General features: G+C 39.2%; 2 protein-coding genes across 2 annotated transcripts; both read left to right on the forward strand.

The window, feature by feature from the left end:
* Positions 1-8550, forward strand: magt1 (magnesium transporter 1). The gene is made up of 10 exons (XM_026331027.1): positions 1-134; positions 2449-2618; positions 2701-2818; positions 3452-3592; positions 3720-3860; positions 5632-5721; positions 5817-5880; positions 6406-6480; positions 6974-7064; positions 7165-8550. The coding sequence occupies exons 1-10, from the start codon at positions 54-56 to the stop codon at positions 7178-7180; spliced, it is 987 nt and encodes a 328-aa protein (XP_026186812.1). The 5' UTR covers positions 1-53; the 3' UTR covers positions 7181-8550.
* Positions 8551-11566: 3016 nt separating this feature from the next.
* On the forward strand, positions 11567-17043 carry igbp1 (immunoglobulin (CD79A) binding protein 1). Its single transcript, XM_026331211.1, has 3 exons — positions 11567-12040; positions 14977-15309; positions 16465-17043. Exons 1-3 carry the CDS (start codon positions 11579-11581, stop codon positions 16735-16737), a joined length of 1068 nt encoding a protein of 355 aa, XP_026186996.1. The 5' UTR covers positions 11567-11578; the 3' UTR covers positions 16738-17043.
* Positions 17044-17337: the final 294 nt, after the last annotated feature.

Genomic DNA, 17337 nt, shown 5'->3' on the forward strand with positions numbered 1-17337 from the left:
GACCAATAGTAAGATGACATGGTGTTTCGTCGGGTTGGCAGCAGTGTGGCACAATGTTTGTGAAAGTTTTTGTTTTTCTGTTTCTTCTTTTTATTTTTCACCACGACCCTGCCGATGCTCAGAAGAAAAAGGAGGTAACATACTTTTAATAAAGGAGAAAGGCTATAAACTTCGGCTCTGATGTTTACGGGATTTCCGAAGTTGTCTGTCGTCCCTGCCGGTTTGAGACACGTTAGCTAAGCTACTGAGCTGGGCTAATGTGTTTTTGTGTCATCTTTGGCAGCGAGTAAATAACGAGAATGAAACAAGTAACATTAATTTGTTGTCACACATACACACTAATAGTATTTGTGAAGCACAGTATTGGCTGTAAAGTGCTTTGATATATCTGAGAGTCAAAAGTCCAGTAAGTGGACACACTTGTTTTTAGGAGCCATTAACCGCTCAAGTAACGATGGCTAACATGCTTTATATATCTCAAATACACTAATCTTTGCTGCTGTAGTATTGCTATTTTTTATTTATGTTTTTTTTTAGATAGGATAGGAAGATAACTTCATTAAACATGTTGAGTAAAACAGTTTCCGTATTAATTACTTCAGTTAACGGAAGTCAGATTGATAAAAGATGCTTATCCACTGAAAGGAAGTAGGGCTGCAGTGAAAGGTGCAATTCTTTGGGCTGCTCCCTTCAGGGGTCTCCACAGCGAATCATCTGCCTCCATTTAACCCTATCCTCTGTATCCTCCTCACCCACACCAACTATCCTCATGTCCTCCTTCACTACATCCAAGAACCTCCTCTTTGGTCTTCCTCTAGGCCTCCTTCCTGGCAGCTCTAACCTCAGCATCCTTTTACCAATGTATTCACTGTCCCTCCTCTGAACATGTCCAAACCATCTCAATCTGGCTTCCCTGGCTTTTTCTCCAAACCATCTAACATGAGCTGTCCCTCTGATGTCCTCATTCCTGATCCTATCCATCCTCGTCACTCCCAGAGAGAACCTCAACATCTTCAGCTCTGCTACCTCCAGCTCTGCTTCCTGTCTTTTTCTCAGTGCCACTGTCTCTAAACCAGACAACATTGCTGGTCTCACCGCTGTCTTGTCCACCTTTCCTTTCATTCTTGCTGACACTCTTTTGTCACACATCACACCTGACACTTTCCTCCACCCGTTCCAACCTGCTTGCACACGTCTCTTCACTTCTTTTCCACACTCTCCGTTGCTCTGGACTGTTGACCCTAGGTACTTAAAATCCTCCACCTTCTTCACCTCTACTCCCTGTAACCTCACCGTTCTACTTGAGTCCCTCTCATTGACACACATGTACTCTGTTTTACTGCGGCTAACCAAAGCTGAAAAGTACACGTTTTTTTTCTGCCTTTGACTGCAATACTATAACTGTGTTATGTCAGCCAACATACAGTGATGATCTATGACCCCCAAAACGCTGGCCATCCATGTTTTAATTTGAATTTTCTGAATATCTCTTGTGCATTTTGTGATTTTAATAAACATATTGATCATAATGCAGATAAATTACTTTTTACATTTGTGGGAGTGTATAGATTTTAAATGTGATTGGCTAGGTATAAGCATTACTTCTGCTGTCTTAGCTCTCTGAAATGTCATTGAATATTTCTTTGGATATTATGTTTTCTACCATACATTACCAACTCCCATTTTACAAGCTGTTTAGATGCTGGACTACTCCTGAGTTGACCTCAGATTCTTAGTACTTCAATTGCATCTCTAATACTCTCATTCTTCAGGGGTGTAAGCATGTTTAGTAACATCTTATCTACAGTCTTTTATGGTTTTGCACCAGTAAAGGTCATAAAAACTACAAAAAAGTGGAGCATGCTATGGATGGTTGACAGGAAAGTAGTAAAAAAGCTCCCATTTATTTCTTTCTGAATGACATTGGTACATGCATTTTTACAATATCATAGAATGTAATGCTCCCCTGGTTGAGGCTTTTGAATAGAATATTGTGCTGCAATTATGTGTTTTTCATTTATGTTATTGTATTCAATAATCATTTATGTTATTGTATTTAAAATGTTTGTTTTAAAATGTACAATTTATTCTGTTTTATCTAGTTCTTATATTCTGTTTTATTGGTTTTTATCATGTACATATATTACACATGGATCTTTGTTTAGCAGCTTTATTTTGTACTAGTCACACATGCAAAAGCAGTGAAAGATATGCAGAAGCAATGAAAGAGTCTGTTTTGAGGATGAAAATATAGATAAGATATACATTTATTTGTGAATATGGATAAAGTATTTTACATAATCCTTTATCTTCTGGTCATTTTGTGTAGTTTGTCTGTAATACAGCTTTAACACTGAATTCAGTGGCATAAGGAGGGCTCCTAGATTTTTCTCTTTCTGTTTTCGTGCCCAACATATCAGCTGTGGTGTTTGTGTCTGTCCTGTGTAGACTTTGCTGTCAGAGAAGGTGACTCAGATGATGGAATGGGCCTCCAAGCGTTCGGTCATCAGAATGAATGGAGATAAGTTTCGGCGCTTTGTCAAGGCTCCTCCAAGAAACTACTCAGTGGTCATCATGTTTACAGCACTGCAGCCTCAGAGACAGTGTGGAGTCTGCAGGTAAGAAGCAGGAACAATAGATGCAAGCACTGCTGCTCTTTTCATTGTAATCTGTAAGTTTAAATATATTTTTTCATTGCAGACAAGCTGATGAGGAGTTCCAGGTGCTGGCCAACTCTTGGCGTTATTCCTCTGCCTTTACTAACAAGGTCTTCTTTGCATCAGTTGATTTTGATGAAGGATCAGACGTCTTTCAGATGGTGAGACACTTTCTTGTTTTGGAGTTATGTGTAAAACTGTTCTTGCCCTTTTCCCCTGCATTCTATATAAAACTGTGCCAGCGCTGTTTTTGAAAATTTCCGTCCTGCAACTTCATGCCTAGAATCAGTCACTTTCATTAGCTTTTATATCTTGGTTTTTCTACCATTCTACCTGGAGTCATATTTTTTTGCTATGAAATATGAAATTGCCATTGCTGTGTCTGTGCTTCTTTTTGAGCTTTTATCACATTAGGTGATGAATAACTGCTGTTTGGGTTTGAACTGTTGTGAAGGAAGAGCAGGGCAAGGGAAGGCATGATTGCACAGAGGCAATGTGCATGAAAATATGTTTTACAAAGTGTTTACATAATATAGAAGTATTATAAAAATGTTAAATACCAAGTCGAAGAATAAAATAATTGCAAGAACACAATCAATAATATGCCAAATTGATGACTTCCAATTGGAGGAAAGCTTTGATCCTGAAATCTGATGAGAAACGTTATAACTTTAGCTTCTTAGAAACATTGAAAACTGAAGCTGTGAGCTGAGATTTAATGAGGCGTTCGATAAAATGCGAAACCCCAGTACTAAATTAAATGATTAAATGTTATGACTGTATTTTTGTTGCAGCTGAATATGAATTCTGCTCCGACCTTCCTCCACTTTCCATCCAAAGGGAAACCTCGCAGGTCTGATACGTATGAACTGCAGGTCAGAGGCTTTGCAGCTGAGCAGCTAGCTAGATGGGTGGCAGACAGGACTGATGTGCAGGTAAAACATACTATTAAATTTGAGTCAACATTACCAGTGGCCCTAAATGTGATCCTTTTCTGGTAAAAAGAAAAGTCTTTAATAATGGAAGCCTATGATGATTATAGTCATTTTTGATCTGTTTCAGATCCGTGTCATTCGTCCTCCTAACTATGCTGGACCTCTCCTGCTGGGCTTTCTCCTGGCTATGATTGGAGGGCTGGCATATCTACGAAGACACAATTTGGAGTTTCTCTTTAACAAGAATGTCTGGGCCTTCTCTGCTCTGGTAACATCAGCCAAGACATACACATTCACAAATGTATACATCCATACATGTTCATACATCTGAACATTATAAGTCATGTTCATTATTATTACAGCCCGAAACTCTGCAAACAGCAAATTAAAAATGTGGTCACCTTGGTAGCACAAGGTAATAAGATAACACAAATATTGTGTAAACAGGTGACTATCCACCCCAACTGTTAAATGTGTGAATTCAGAACTTGCCAAAACCACCAATATGTGCTTAAAAATATGTTTTTATTGGTTCATTGGTTCAAATGGATTGAATTATGAAATTGGAAACATTTTTTTTCTTTCTGCTATATAGTCTGCAATGAAGCGAGATGGTAAGTTAGCAAGGAGTATTTACCAGTCAGTATAAATGTGTGTGTGTGTCAAGTCACTTTTATTTATACACCCTAACATCACAAATTTACAGTGGGTACGGAAAGTATTCAGACCCCTTTAAATTTTTCACTCTTTGTGTCATTGCAGCCATTTGCCAAAATCAAAAAAGTTCATTTTATTTCTCATTAATGTACACTCAGCACCCCATCTTGACAGAAAAAAACAGAAATGTAGAAATTTTTGCAAATTTATTAAAAAAGAAAAACTGAAATATCACATGGTCATAAGTATTCAGACCCTGTGCTCAGTATTGAGTAGAAGCACCCTTTTGAGCTAGTACAGCCATGAGTCTTCTTGGGAATGATGCAACAAGTTTTTCACACCTGGATTTGGGGATCCTCTGCCATTCTTCCTTGCAGATCCTCTCCAGTTCTGTCAGGTTGGATGGTGAACGTTGGTGGACAGCCATTTTCAGGTCTCTCCAGAGATGCTCAATAGGGTTTAGGTCAGGGCTCTGGCTGGGCCAGTCAAGAACGGTCACAGAGTTGTTCCGAAGCCACTCCTTTGTTATTTTAGCTGTGTGCTTAGGGTCATTGTCCTGTTGAAAGGTGAACCTTCGGCCCAGTCTGAGGTCCTGACCACTCTGGAAGAGGTTTTCTTCCAGGATATCTCTGTACTTGGCAGCATTCATCTTTCCTTCAATTGCAACCAGTCGTTCTGTCCCTGCAGCTGAAAAACACCCCCACAACATGATGCTCCCACCACCATGTTTCACTGTACGGATTGTATTGGACAGGTGATGAACAGTGCCTGGTTTTCTCTACACATACTGCTTAGAATTAACGCCAAAAAGTTCAATCTTGGTCTCATCAGACCAGAGAATCTTATTTCTCATAGTCTGGGAGTCCTTCATGTGTTTTTTGGCAAACTCTATGCAGGTTTTCATGTGTCTTGCACTGAGGAGAGGCTTCCGTCGGGCCACTCTGCCATAAAACCCTGACTGGTGGAGGGCTGCAGTGATAGTTGACTTTGTGGAACTTTCTCCCATCTCCCTACTGCATCTCTGGAGCTCAGCCACAGTGATCTTTGGGTTCTTCTTTACCTCTCTCACCAAGGCTCTTCTCCCACAATTGCTCAGTTTGGCTGGATGGCCAGGTCTAGGAGGAGTTCTGGTCGTCCCAAACTTTTTCCATTTGAGGATTATGGAGGCCACTGTGATCTTAGGAACCTTGAGTGCTGTAGAATTTCTTTTGTAACCTTGGACAGATCTGTGCCTTGCCACAGTTCTGTCTCTGAGCTCCTTGGGCTGATTTTTTTCCATAATTAAGCAGCCCTATGTTCATTCTTGTTAGCCCAGTCTCTCATACCTCTATACGGTTCTTAGTAATGTCTGCCTTGTGCTCCTATGTGTTTGTGTGTTTTAGTGCTTTGTTCTGATCATGACCTCAGGCCAAATGTGGAACCATATCAGAGGACCACCTTATGCACATAAGAACCCCAGTACTGGACAAGTTGTAAGACAAATGGGTTATTTACAATAGATATTAATTCACAGTATAATATGCAAGCAAATTACCAAAATAGTGTATAATTATTTGTGTGTTTGCAGAGTTACATCCATGGCAGCAGTCAGGCTCAATTTGTGGCTGAGACACACATTGTCCTACTCTTCAGTATCCTTCAGTGAAATGCATACTTACACTTCTACATTCAGCACATATTGAATACCTAGAAGTAAACAAGAAATTCTTATGAATATTAACTCACTTTATAATACATCCATCCATCCATCATCTATACCGATTTATTCCTCTTTAGGGTCACAGGGATCTGCTGGAGCCTATCCCAGCTCTCTTTGGGTGAAAGCCAGGGTACACCCTGGACAGGTCACCAGTCCAATGAAAACTAAATGCTTAGTGATTTTTATCCCCATTGTTAATATCAGCTCATTGCTTATTGGCTAACTAGGTGAATCAGTACCTGAGAGTTTGGCCCTTTCACAATTTTTTTTTCACTCCTCTAGCATTGATCTATTGTTATCAGTGTATCAGTTTCCCAGAGCTCAGTTCAAACTTCCACACACCAGTGGCACTTATGGGTTGTAACTATTAAACTGTATGGACTTGACTTTGGAGTTTGAATAGACTGATGTGAGACATTGCTTGCATTTCTTGTCTGAACCTTGACTTTACTGTCAGATTCCGCTGTTACCATGGGAATTGTGCTGCTGTGTGAGGCTGCTACTTCTGACATTGACATTGGAAAGAGGAAGAGTATGCATACACACCCATTCAACATTGTTATATATAGTCTTTATGTATTTTTAAAAGTTGTCCAAAAGTTTATTGTTTAGTAAGATTGTACTGACTATTTTCCTGCTGTACCGTACATTTCCAGGCATAAAAAAATCTCTACACTGTAATTTGAGAAAACATGCAAATAGACAGAACATGAGCGAATTAAATTGTCACCAATTTGACAACACAAGCACAGCATTATAAAGTGCAGCAAAAAGAGAAATACAACTAAATACACTAACTTGCTACAAAAAGAGAAAAAAATGACCAAATACTCCAACAACTGCAAAAAGCAAAAACAATCCACCGGAGTGTGTCCAGGAGCAACTAAATATAGATCTATGGGGTACAGACCCTTAATTCAGTTATTGAAATGAAAACTAGTTATATTCATTTACAGATGATTATGATGTTATATGATTTGATATGAACTTTGACAACTATGAAACTGTGTGCGTGTGTGTTTCAGTTATGTGTGTAGCAGGTATTGGTCTGGTGATGCTGTTCTTTAGCTGGCTGTTGTCCATTTTCAGAGCAAAGTACCATGGATACCCATACAGGTAAATTCATTCACACATTCATATTTTCTGCTCCTACCGTTATACTTGCTGACAGTTGACAGAATGGCTTTTGTGGCTAAATGTCTTGTATGTTTTGCAGCTTCCTGATGAGTTAAATCGCCCTGTCGCTTCACAGCAAGTAAATTGAGAACAGGAAGTTCGGCCAGCAAACATTGCTGTCCATGGCAACAACACCACTTTATTGTTTACTAAGCCATGATGTGTCTTCTGATCTGTCCAAGTTTTGAACAAAATACAACTTTCTGTAACAATACAACACTTTTGAGACCTTGCCAACAGTGTGAATTCCAAACTATCTTGTGCCAAAAGTTGTTTTCTACAATAGAATCTTGACACAAATCTGAATTTCCTTAAGTGAGATTGCATAATAATTTAGGAGACAAATTTAGTTTGAAACTGGTGGGACTATAGAGAGGTCATGCATTCAGTTTTGTTTAACTGTTTGTGTGTGGATGAACTTGAAACAGGATATGATATTTATTAAGTAGCAAAAAAGGAGAGGTTACTTCAGCCAGATTCTGGAAAAAAGTCATTGTGGTGACATCATCTTTAAGTGCTGTAATATCTTTACTGACACCTACACTGTTACAGTGTTAGCTCCTCTGTTGTATTCTCCTTTAAGAAATGATCCTATATCTTTTAATATTTTTTTAATTCCATGGCACTCCTAATTTGCATTTTAAATGACTTCTCATTTCTCTCCTCTTCATGTATGTAAGTGGTGAGCACACATTATTGTTGACTCTAAAACTGACAATGCGATTTAAGTGGGCCTTCAAAGCCCTCTACAACATGCAACCTCAAAATCCAGGCAATTATGCAGGATCCACTTGCAGGCTCTTATCATTACATGTTCATGACAGTTTCTATTGTGTATTAGTAGTGCAAATTTTCTGTTTTAATTTGCACTCATCAGTAAAGACACAGTAAACCTGGAGTGTTAGTGCCCCGGAACATCTTGGACCCTAAGTAGTTTCCGGGGCGAAGGTTTGCCTAGTTGGTAGTCCAACTTTGATGGTTCCTGTTCACCACAACAGATGTCAGGGGTCTACAGGTGGTATTCCAACTCCTGTGGGGTGTACTATAAAACAAGGTAACTGGGATAGTGACGTTTTAGTCTTTTTCAAGACTGCTCTCAAGAAGAAAGCCTGGGTATATTGAACTACCTTTGTAGTATACCACACTGGTTGGGATTTTCCAAGTAGGGATCAGCACTAAGACTCAGGGGAACTGTAGTATTTACTTAGACCAAAGGTATATAAGAATATGGTAGAAATATTCCTAACTATGACATACCGCAATAAATGTCATCCCACCAGTTAGTCTTGTTTCTGTGTTGACCACTGTTTTTGTTTAAAGGAAAGGTTTTAAATACAGATTTGTATTCAGTAAAATTTTTAGTGTTTCTAGTAAGTCTTATCTCTATCGGAAACTCTGAAAAAAGGTTATAAAATGCATGAGATTCTTCAGAGAAATTCAGATTCTTTTTTGGCTGCATGAAATTACAACTCTGGCCTCGTTCTTTCTTTCTTCTCTAACAGTTTTGTAATAGAATATTTCAAACAATATTTGTTAAGATTAATTTGTCTTATACCATGGGGCATGTCCTCTGCAAGTGTGAAGGTTTTCTCCATTGTGCTTAGTGGCAGGAAATGTTGACACATCATCCATCTTCATATACCATCTTTGGGTGTAAGAGTAACATTTATGACATTCAAATAAATGACACCTGCATTGTCGGTTATGAACTGCACCAAAATACTTTTTGCCCCCATCCATTTTAAAACTACCATGTTACAAGACACCTGAGAGTTATTCTTTGTACGTTCCCTTTATAGTAGCACATGGCATGTTGACTGCTCACACTTCCTGTTGCTGAGAATTATTTTTAGGAAGAAGCAAAAATGGCTGTATTGAGTATATATCATGAGAAGTACAAACATCCATAGACTTCAGAGGTAGTCTATACATTTTTATCTGCTGTGAGAACTTTTGGGGGCTTTAAATTTCTGTCTTTGCCATATCAGGTTGTACCAGGAGAATATGATTACTTCTGATATTAAAGTGCCTTAATCATATCTCATTGTTTTTGTTTTTCTCTTTGAGCATTTGGGATAAAGCCCCGGACCCATAAGGGAACATGACATGCAGCTAGACATAAAATGTTGTATATTTTCCTGTTATTTATATGACGTAAATTGAACATGGCACGACTGTGGAACCCTGCACAACAGTGATTGGTGTCTCACAGCACAGGTATTTTATGACTGCCAAACCATACCAGAATTCAAGCAGCTTACACAACTGTCATTGGGATGTTAATCAAAAGTCACTGATGTTCCCAAGTTCCAGAAAAATGGAAAGACTGAGGAAAAATGGTATAAAACTACACTTTGCGCCAGCTGTCCAAAATTTCCATCCAGGAACGGATGGTGAACTGCAGTGTGTCCTCAGCTATGTCCAAGAATGCTGGTGCTACGAGGCAAGCAGATTGTGATCCCTGAAAGTATGAAGGGAGACAATCTCCTGAAGATTCATCAGGGTTGCCAAGGCCTTCCTAAGTGCAGAGAGCGTTATAGGGGTGCTGTGTGGTGGCCTGGCATTGCAAGGCATGTGAAAAAGCTTGTGTCATCATCCAAACATTGCAATATCTACAGGCCAAGCCAAAACAGAGAACTGCTGTTCACTACACCATTACCTGACTTACCTTGGAAAAAGCTTGCTGCTGACCTGCGCGAACACAAAGGTCATCATTACCTGATTGTGACTGACTACTTTTCAAGATGGCTTGAAGTTTTGGAACTACCAAAGACAAACTTAGAAACCGTAATACAGAAGCTGAAAAGTGTCTTCGCACGCTTTGGAATACCAGAGGAGTTAATGACTGATAATGGACCCCAATTCACAGCTGAACAGTTCAAATACTTTATAGCTGAGTATAATTTCCAACATATCTCTTCAAGTCCCTATTTCCCACAATCCAACAGCATGGCTGAACAAGCTGTGAGAACTGCAAAATGGACTTTGAAACAGGACGACCGCCACCAGGCACTTCTAAGTTACCATTCAACCCCTACAGAACTGACAAGGGAGAGCAAGAGAGTGAGGCGACACACCCAGGAGGAACCAGCGCCCCATCAAACTGTTGGGCCAAGAGCCCTCCTCACCATCAAAGATTGACTCCTCCCAACCCAACCGAGGGATCAACCCGAACAGTGTGGGCCATCTGAGCGAGACTTGGAGCAGGGCAAGAGTGACGTTTCTTCTGACCCCCCCCCGTTACCCTAAACCCTTGGGTCAAGTCATCACCAGGTTTGGAAGAACTGTAAAACCAAACCTCAAGTATGCTAGTTAGCCAAGGTGATGGATATTAAAAACATTACAAAAGAAACACTAAAGTACCCTTTTGTTTTTACATACTGTACTCAGTGTTTGTTTCTTTATTCTGATGTCTCATGTATAGTAATAGAACAGAGAAAAAAGTTATGTATTACTGTAAACTTTCATCTTCCTGGTTTAGTGCCCCAGAGTATTTCAGTGATGCTGAAGCCAGGGCATTTTCTTGCCCTTTTACATTAGTCCTGCAATACTATCAGCATTATATGATGTAAATGCACCACATTGTTTTGTTCCTTGGGAATGTTGCTCTTATTCAACTAGTACAAAATTTGTACGCAGTAACATAATATTAAGCTGCACATGTTATGAATTTCAAAGACATTTAACAAATTCATTCATAAGTGAACCAAACTCAGAAACAAGGAGCTAAAATGTGTATTTGTTTTTTTTTGTTTTTTTGGAAAACAGTATCTATGACTGTCTCTCCTCTCTTTCCTCCTGTCTTCTTTTCACATCAAATGGAACAGAACACACACCACACTCATAAACCAGCTATTTAATGTGTTTTTTCTGTCTGAAATAAAATCATTCATTCATTCATTCATTATCTATACCCACTTATACACCCTGGACAGGTCATCAGTCCATAACAGGGTAATTTCAGATACCTGTGATGATATTTTGACTAGTGAGTTTCTCATTGACTTGAAGGGGACTACTGGAACTACTTTCAGATATCTACAATTGACGTTTGACTATCCACAATGTGAATTATAGATATCTATAATTACATTTTGACTAGTCATAATTCCAATTAATGATATCTTAAATATTACACATGTATGAGATATCTGAAATATCTTTTTGGATATCCAAAACTAATATATTACTAGTCACAATTCATTTGTAGGTATCTAAAATTCACATTCTGACTGGTCAAAAATTGTTACTTTGTAGATATCTTAAACTATCTCAAGGCACTTAACATGCAAACCCAACAAATCCCCTGGAGAAGCATTATCTATAAGTATCCATTGTGTATCCACAAATGTAGTTGTGAACGTTGACCTGTGGTGGGCCCTAGTATTCGTTTTAAAAAAAAAATCCCTCGCCATAAATAGACGAAGAAGACGAAACCCGGAAACCATGACAAGATGGCGGAGTGCGAAAACAACAACGAAGTTAGAGCAGCGTTGCTTTCAGGGGCAAACCCTCCCATATTATCGGACTTGCTAGATCGTGGGTGGAAGATATTTGAGGAGGTAGAAAGTACAAACGAGGCACTGGGCTCTAACAGTGTCCAGGTTAGAGTAAAACGTGGTATAAGTATGTTAGAAGAAGCGTCCCGAATGGCGTCTCAGCTCGACCTGTTCAGCCGTAATGAGGACCTGGAGGAGGTCGCCACGGCAGACCTCAAGTACCTGCTCCTGCCCGCACTCTTAGGAGCGCTCACCATGAAACAAGTCAGCCGAGATAAGAGATTAGACATAGTGCAGACAGCCAGGGTTTACTTTATGGATTTCCTGAGGAGATGCAAGGACTATAACATATCACAGTTTGAGCTGCCAAAGTCGACGCATGAAAACCCTGACGAAAATGAGTTCTCCGCCGCCGAGGTGAGTGGTATCATGTACCGTTAGATCATGCTGGGTCTGTGAGAAGATACAGACACGGCACAGTTCGTACAGCTAATGTTATCTATCATCGGTTATTGACGGCATAGACCGGCCCGAGTAACGGTAAGCTACCACATCGTGGCCGTCACCATGGTGATAAAGTGAACGCTACGTAGAGGAGACCAGGGGCGATTCTAAGATCAGCCTTTTAGGGCGGCTCAGCTCCTCAGCAGAATGTGACATTTATTTAGGGCCCACTGCTCCCTCTGTATCCTCCTCTCTCCCTCTTTGTGCTGTCAACCAAATAGCAAACTTAGCATCCGATGACAGCTCCATTATGTAATAAGAGGTATAACTTGATCCTTATTGATTTAGCTATGTCATTCTAATTGAGTATTGGGTTGTTTTGGACAATGCAGTCATGTGATGTCATTTTGACTTTACTGCCTCACCTCAACCTGGTTGTTTTCTTTGAGGGAAAGAAACATATATTCATGTATGCAAGTACAGACCTTCACTTCCCTATAAAGGATATAATGCTTTGATAATTTGTCATGTGGAGCAAAGTTACCATAACATTTTATGTAATCATAAAACTGAAACTTCTTTAATTTGTTAAGAAGCACATTATTGCTATTTCATCTCCACTTACGCTGAAATCTCAAACTGCATCGGTTTGCTCATTACCTGGCAGGTGCACAGCTAAGTCAGCTAATGTTGGTTGACAGTGTTCACACCATAAAGCTGTAACCACACACTTTCCAAGTCACAGTTTTAACAACCAGTGACCCCAGTGTTCACATTCGGAACAGTCAGAATCTGTATTTGCTAACTTCAAATTTTCATCTAAGGCTGTTTGTGTTTGTAATCTCCACCATGACATTCATTGCTACCTACTTTTTCTTCTACTTTTCGTTTACATGTGATTGATTACAAAACAAGTTAACATGTTCACAAAATCTAACATTAGTTAATAATAGGCCAAATGATTATTATTTTTCAGGGGTGCTGAGACAAAATTTAGGCTTGAGCACCCCTAAAAAGGGTCTAACATCGCCCCTGGGGGAGACCGGTGCTATTCACTCTTTTATATATTTTGGGATTAATTCATCATATTGTTAAAGAACATAGTCTCGGCCACATGTTGTATTTATTTCATTTTCATATTTTGTTTCAGTACAGACTTTTGAATATCGTGAGAGTGAATCTGTGATATGTAGCCCCATCAAGTGAGTAAGTTGTCACTTTGTGGGGAAAATGTCACACTGGATTTTGCATCAGATAAAACAGTAATTAATTTATTGTTTGTTTTTAATACTACTTCAACTTCACAAGGAAATTTGGCTACCGAAATAGCCTGGTTATTCATTGAACTTGAATAAATCCTGGAACGTAGCCAATAAACCATTTCCAACTACAAGTAGAAAATAATTTCAGTCAAGCTTTTAAATCAAACCTGTCAAACACTCAAACAAATCTCAAGCCAAGTCAAACCTAAACTAGTCCGGCTCATGGTCAGAATCACAGTTCTGGCATACATAAACTGCTTTACCAGGGGTGCACTCTTCATGATCCCACTGTTTGCATATGATGCACTAGACCCAAGTCTCTCCTGGGCAACCGTTCCAAATGGAAACATAGGTACTCATCTTCATCTGATGAAACGGAATCTGGGATCTTTCTTATTTTACCTGCTTTCTGCTGCTTTGGTTTTACTGGCAACCTGTCTGTGTGATTATGGAGAAGTTTGTCATCTGACAACTTGGAGTGGGACAATGAGACAGTTTGCCTCAAACTACCATCTTTGCTCATGTTAGCTATATCTCAAAGTTAGATTAATGCAGGACATTAACTGAAGTATATCAAGACATTATATTCTTTTCTCTAACAAATCCATGACCAGTATTACATTTTTAAACTACAAGAAGAGTAAAAAATATCAAAATGAAAGGCACAAAACTAGTGTTCTCCTATTAGACAGCATCCTTTGTAGTGAAATTATCAACAATGTGAAAACTTGCATCTTGTTACTTTTGTTTGTTTTGAGGTAGAGTAGCAAGATTGTCTCTCACTGTCCCACTCTTAGATAATAATACTAGCTTACTACAGATGTGTAACCAGTCTGTTATAGTTCACTTTGAGCAAAATAGTTTTAGTAGTAGTAGTTTTAAAATCAATACGACCCAGTATTTACTCCTAGCAAACAGAAGAACTGAAGGACTGGCAGCAATATTGCACTCTCAAAAATGAAAGGACAAGAAGAAATTCCAAAGAAGGAAAAAAAAAAGTGACAGTAGAGAATGAGCTGCTCTATTTATAAGGGCATATAAGAATGGACTGCATGAAAAGGTTGCTTCAACATTAAACCCAAGCCTGCAGCAACTCAACCAAGAAAAATCACAGGAAACAGGCTGGCCTGCAGTGAGAAACAACAAGCTCTCCATCCTGTAGAGAATTTAGAAGAACAGCGTTTTTCCTCATTTCTGTCTTATTCTGATCAGACTGGTTGCTGGAGAACTTGGGAATAGATGCAAATTATTTTTCCACATCAGTAAGGAATCATGAGCATGAGGAGAGTGAAGACATCACACTTTTTTCTCCTTGCTCAACAGGTGTTAGATACATTTCTCATACTCCTTATCACTGAAGGCCGCAACCTTCACTTTTGTTACATGTTCTGAGTTTGTCTTCACATAATTTTAAGTTTATGCAGACATCAGTGCTTCATTGAACCGATATTCACTGAATGACAAAAAACAATTAGAATTTTCGCCCAATGTTGATTTTGTGTAACTGCAACACACCCCCACGGTGGTGAGTGATGGGAGGATGAATGCATTTCACAGAGTGATTAAATATGGGGCGAAAGCCTTTAAGCATAGATGAAAAATAAATCAGGTGTTAGTATGAACTGTGATGTGTGCTTCTTGTTCCAGTCTGTCCGCTGTCCAACGGACCTGGTTGCAATGGCAGCACAGAGACGAGCAAAGATTGAGCGGTATCGTCAGAAGAAAGAGCTGGAAGCCAGACTGTCAGACATACGGAGAGATGTGGACAGTGGACAGGCCAATGATGAAGTCAGCAGAAATTATTATCTTCTGATTGTCGAGAGATGGGTCACTGTGTGTCTTGAGGAAATTGAGAGCATCGATCAGGAGGTTGAGATTCTCAAGAAGATGGATGTTCTGAAGCAGAGTGCTACTAAGCAGCCACCTCAACCAGACAGGCCTCCAATGAAACCCTTCATCCTTACCAAGGATGTTGTCCAGGTGAGACTGTACCACCATTTACAATACAAAATAAATATTACAACCATAAGATAATCAAAATGTGCAATCTGTCAGTCAGAAAATCTTAAATAATTGGAGGTGTCCTGAACAACAAAAAAATCGTTTTAAACAATATAAAAAAACAAGTACTTTTCAGCTTTTGGATTTTTGCCATCCATGTGGTTGCTGGCTTGGGCTCATGACAGCTCCGTGTCAATACGTTTTCCTCCAGGCTTGGTGGGGAATTCTCTCGCTGTCCTCACTCAAGTGTGATTGATTACAAAACAAGTTAACATGTTCACAAAATCTAACATTAGTTAATAATAGGCCAAATGATTATTTTTCAGGGGTGCTGAGACAAAATTTAGGCTTGAGCACCCCTAAAAAGGGTCTAACATCGCCCCTGGGGGAGACCAGTGCTATTCACACTCTTTTATATATCTTGGGATTAATTCATCATATTGTTAAAAATGACATACCACATACATAGTCTTGGCCATGTGTTGTATTTATTTCATTTTCATATCTTGTTTCAGTACAGACTTTTGAATATTTTGAATCTGTGACATGTAACCCTATCAAGTGTGTAAGTTGTCACTATGTGGGGAAAATGTCACACTGGATTTTGCATCAGATAAAACAATTTATTATTGTTTGTTTTTAATACTACTTCAACACTACTTCACAAGGAAATTTGGCTATACAAAAAGCCTGGTTATTCATTGAAGCATTTGAAAATGCGGGGCTAAATGTGTCAAAGATTAATGATGCAAAATTCTGGATGAGTCTTCTTGTGTGTGTCCGTTTTTGACATGTCTTGACTGTCGTACAGTCTCACATTATGACAACTGTGATCCGTACAGTGTGACAAGCAACAATCGCTAAGGACTGTTAAAAATCGCACAATGCATGCTTGGCTTTAGTCTGGGCCATTCTTTGGTCCTACCCTAGCTGCTGTGTCTGCCTAACTAGCTGGGTCATTATGACCTACTGTCCTTTATTTAGCAATACTTTCTTGGCTGATGATATTGTCAATTTGCCTCTGTATTTAAAAGGGGAATAGATTGATTGATGGGTACAACAGGTGCTATGTGGACAGGCCACAGTTTTCTCATGTTGTGCAGCAGTGTGATAGTGGATTTCTTTAATTCACAGGCTCAGGTGTTCGGAGCAGGTTATCCCAGCCTTCCCATTATGACAGTGGATGACTGGTATGAGCAGCACAAGAAACAGGGAGTCCTCCCTGACCAGGGGATACCTAGAAGAGTCGCTGTGGATGACAACACTGATGGAACAGAAAGGGAAGAAGAAGAAAAAGAGAAAAAAGCTGAAAATGATGATGAGGAGTCTGTACTAAAAGCAAGAAACTGGGATGACTGGAAAGACACTCATCGCAGAGGTTATGGAAATCGCAAGAACATGGGCTAACTTATTTCAGCACTGTGTGTGTACATTAGACCAGCTCTGTCTTCATTTCTTTTCTAATCAGTCCAGGAAGTAGATGCTCTTCACAGCTCTGATTACTAAAACTTTGGGTATGAGAGGGAAATACATCACACCACCATATAATAAACCTGCTGAGTCTGATTAGTTTAATTACAGACACACTGTAGATAATTGCCATGTTACATTTACATTAACAGTAAAACAGGTCACCATGTTGTCATGTTCCTTATGGTCTTAATAAAAACCTGTAGTTTGGCTGGACTGAATGGACCCTAGCCATGATACCAATAGGTCTCCAGTATAGTGTGTTTTTTCTAATACTATCATTAAGACTGATCAAATTGTGTGCACTGTGGCAACACTAACTTGTTTTTTTTTTGTTGTTTTTGTTTTTTTTTGGCAGAAGTGATGTCTGCAAGTTCTGAGGCCTTAATAACTAAGTTATTAGCATTTAAATTCCATATATAAGGCCTGTCAATGGATTAGAATATTTAATCATGATTAATCGCATGATTGTCATGAGTGAACTCATGATTAATCGCAACTTAGTTGTATATTTTTATCTGTTCTACATGTACCTTA

This window comes from Mastacembelus armatus, chromosome 10, assembly GCF_900324485.2.
Source record: "Mastacembelus armatus chromosome 10, fMasArm1.2, whole genome shotgun sequence".
Classification (NCBI taxonomy): domain Eukaryota; kingdom Metazoa; phylum Chordata; class Actinopteri; order Synbranchiformes; family Mastacembelidae; genus Mastacembelus; species Mastacembelus armatus.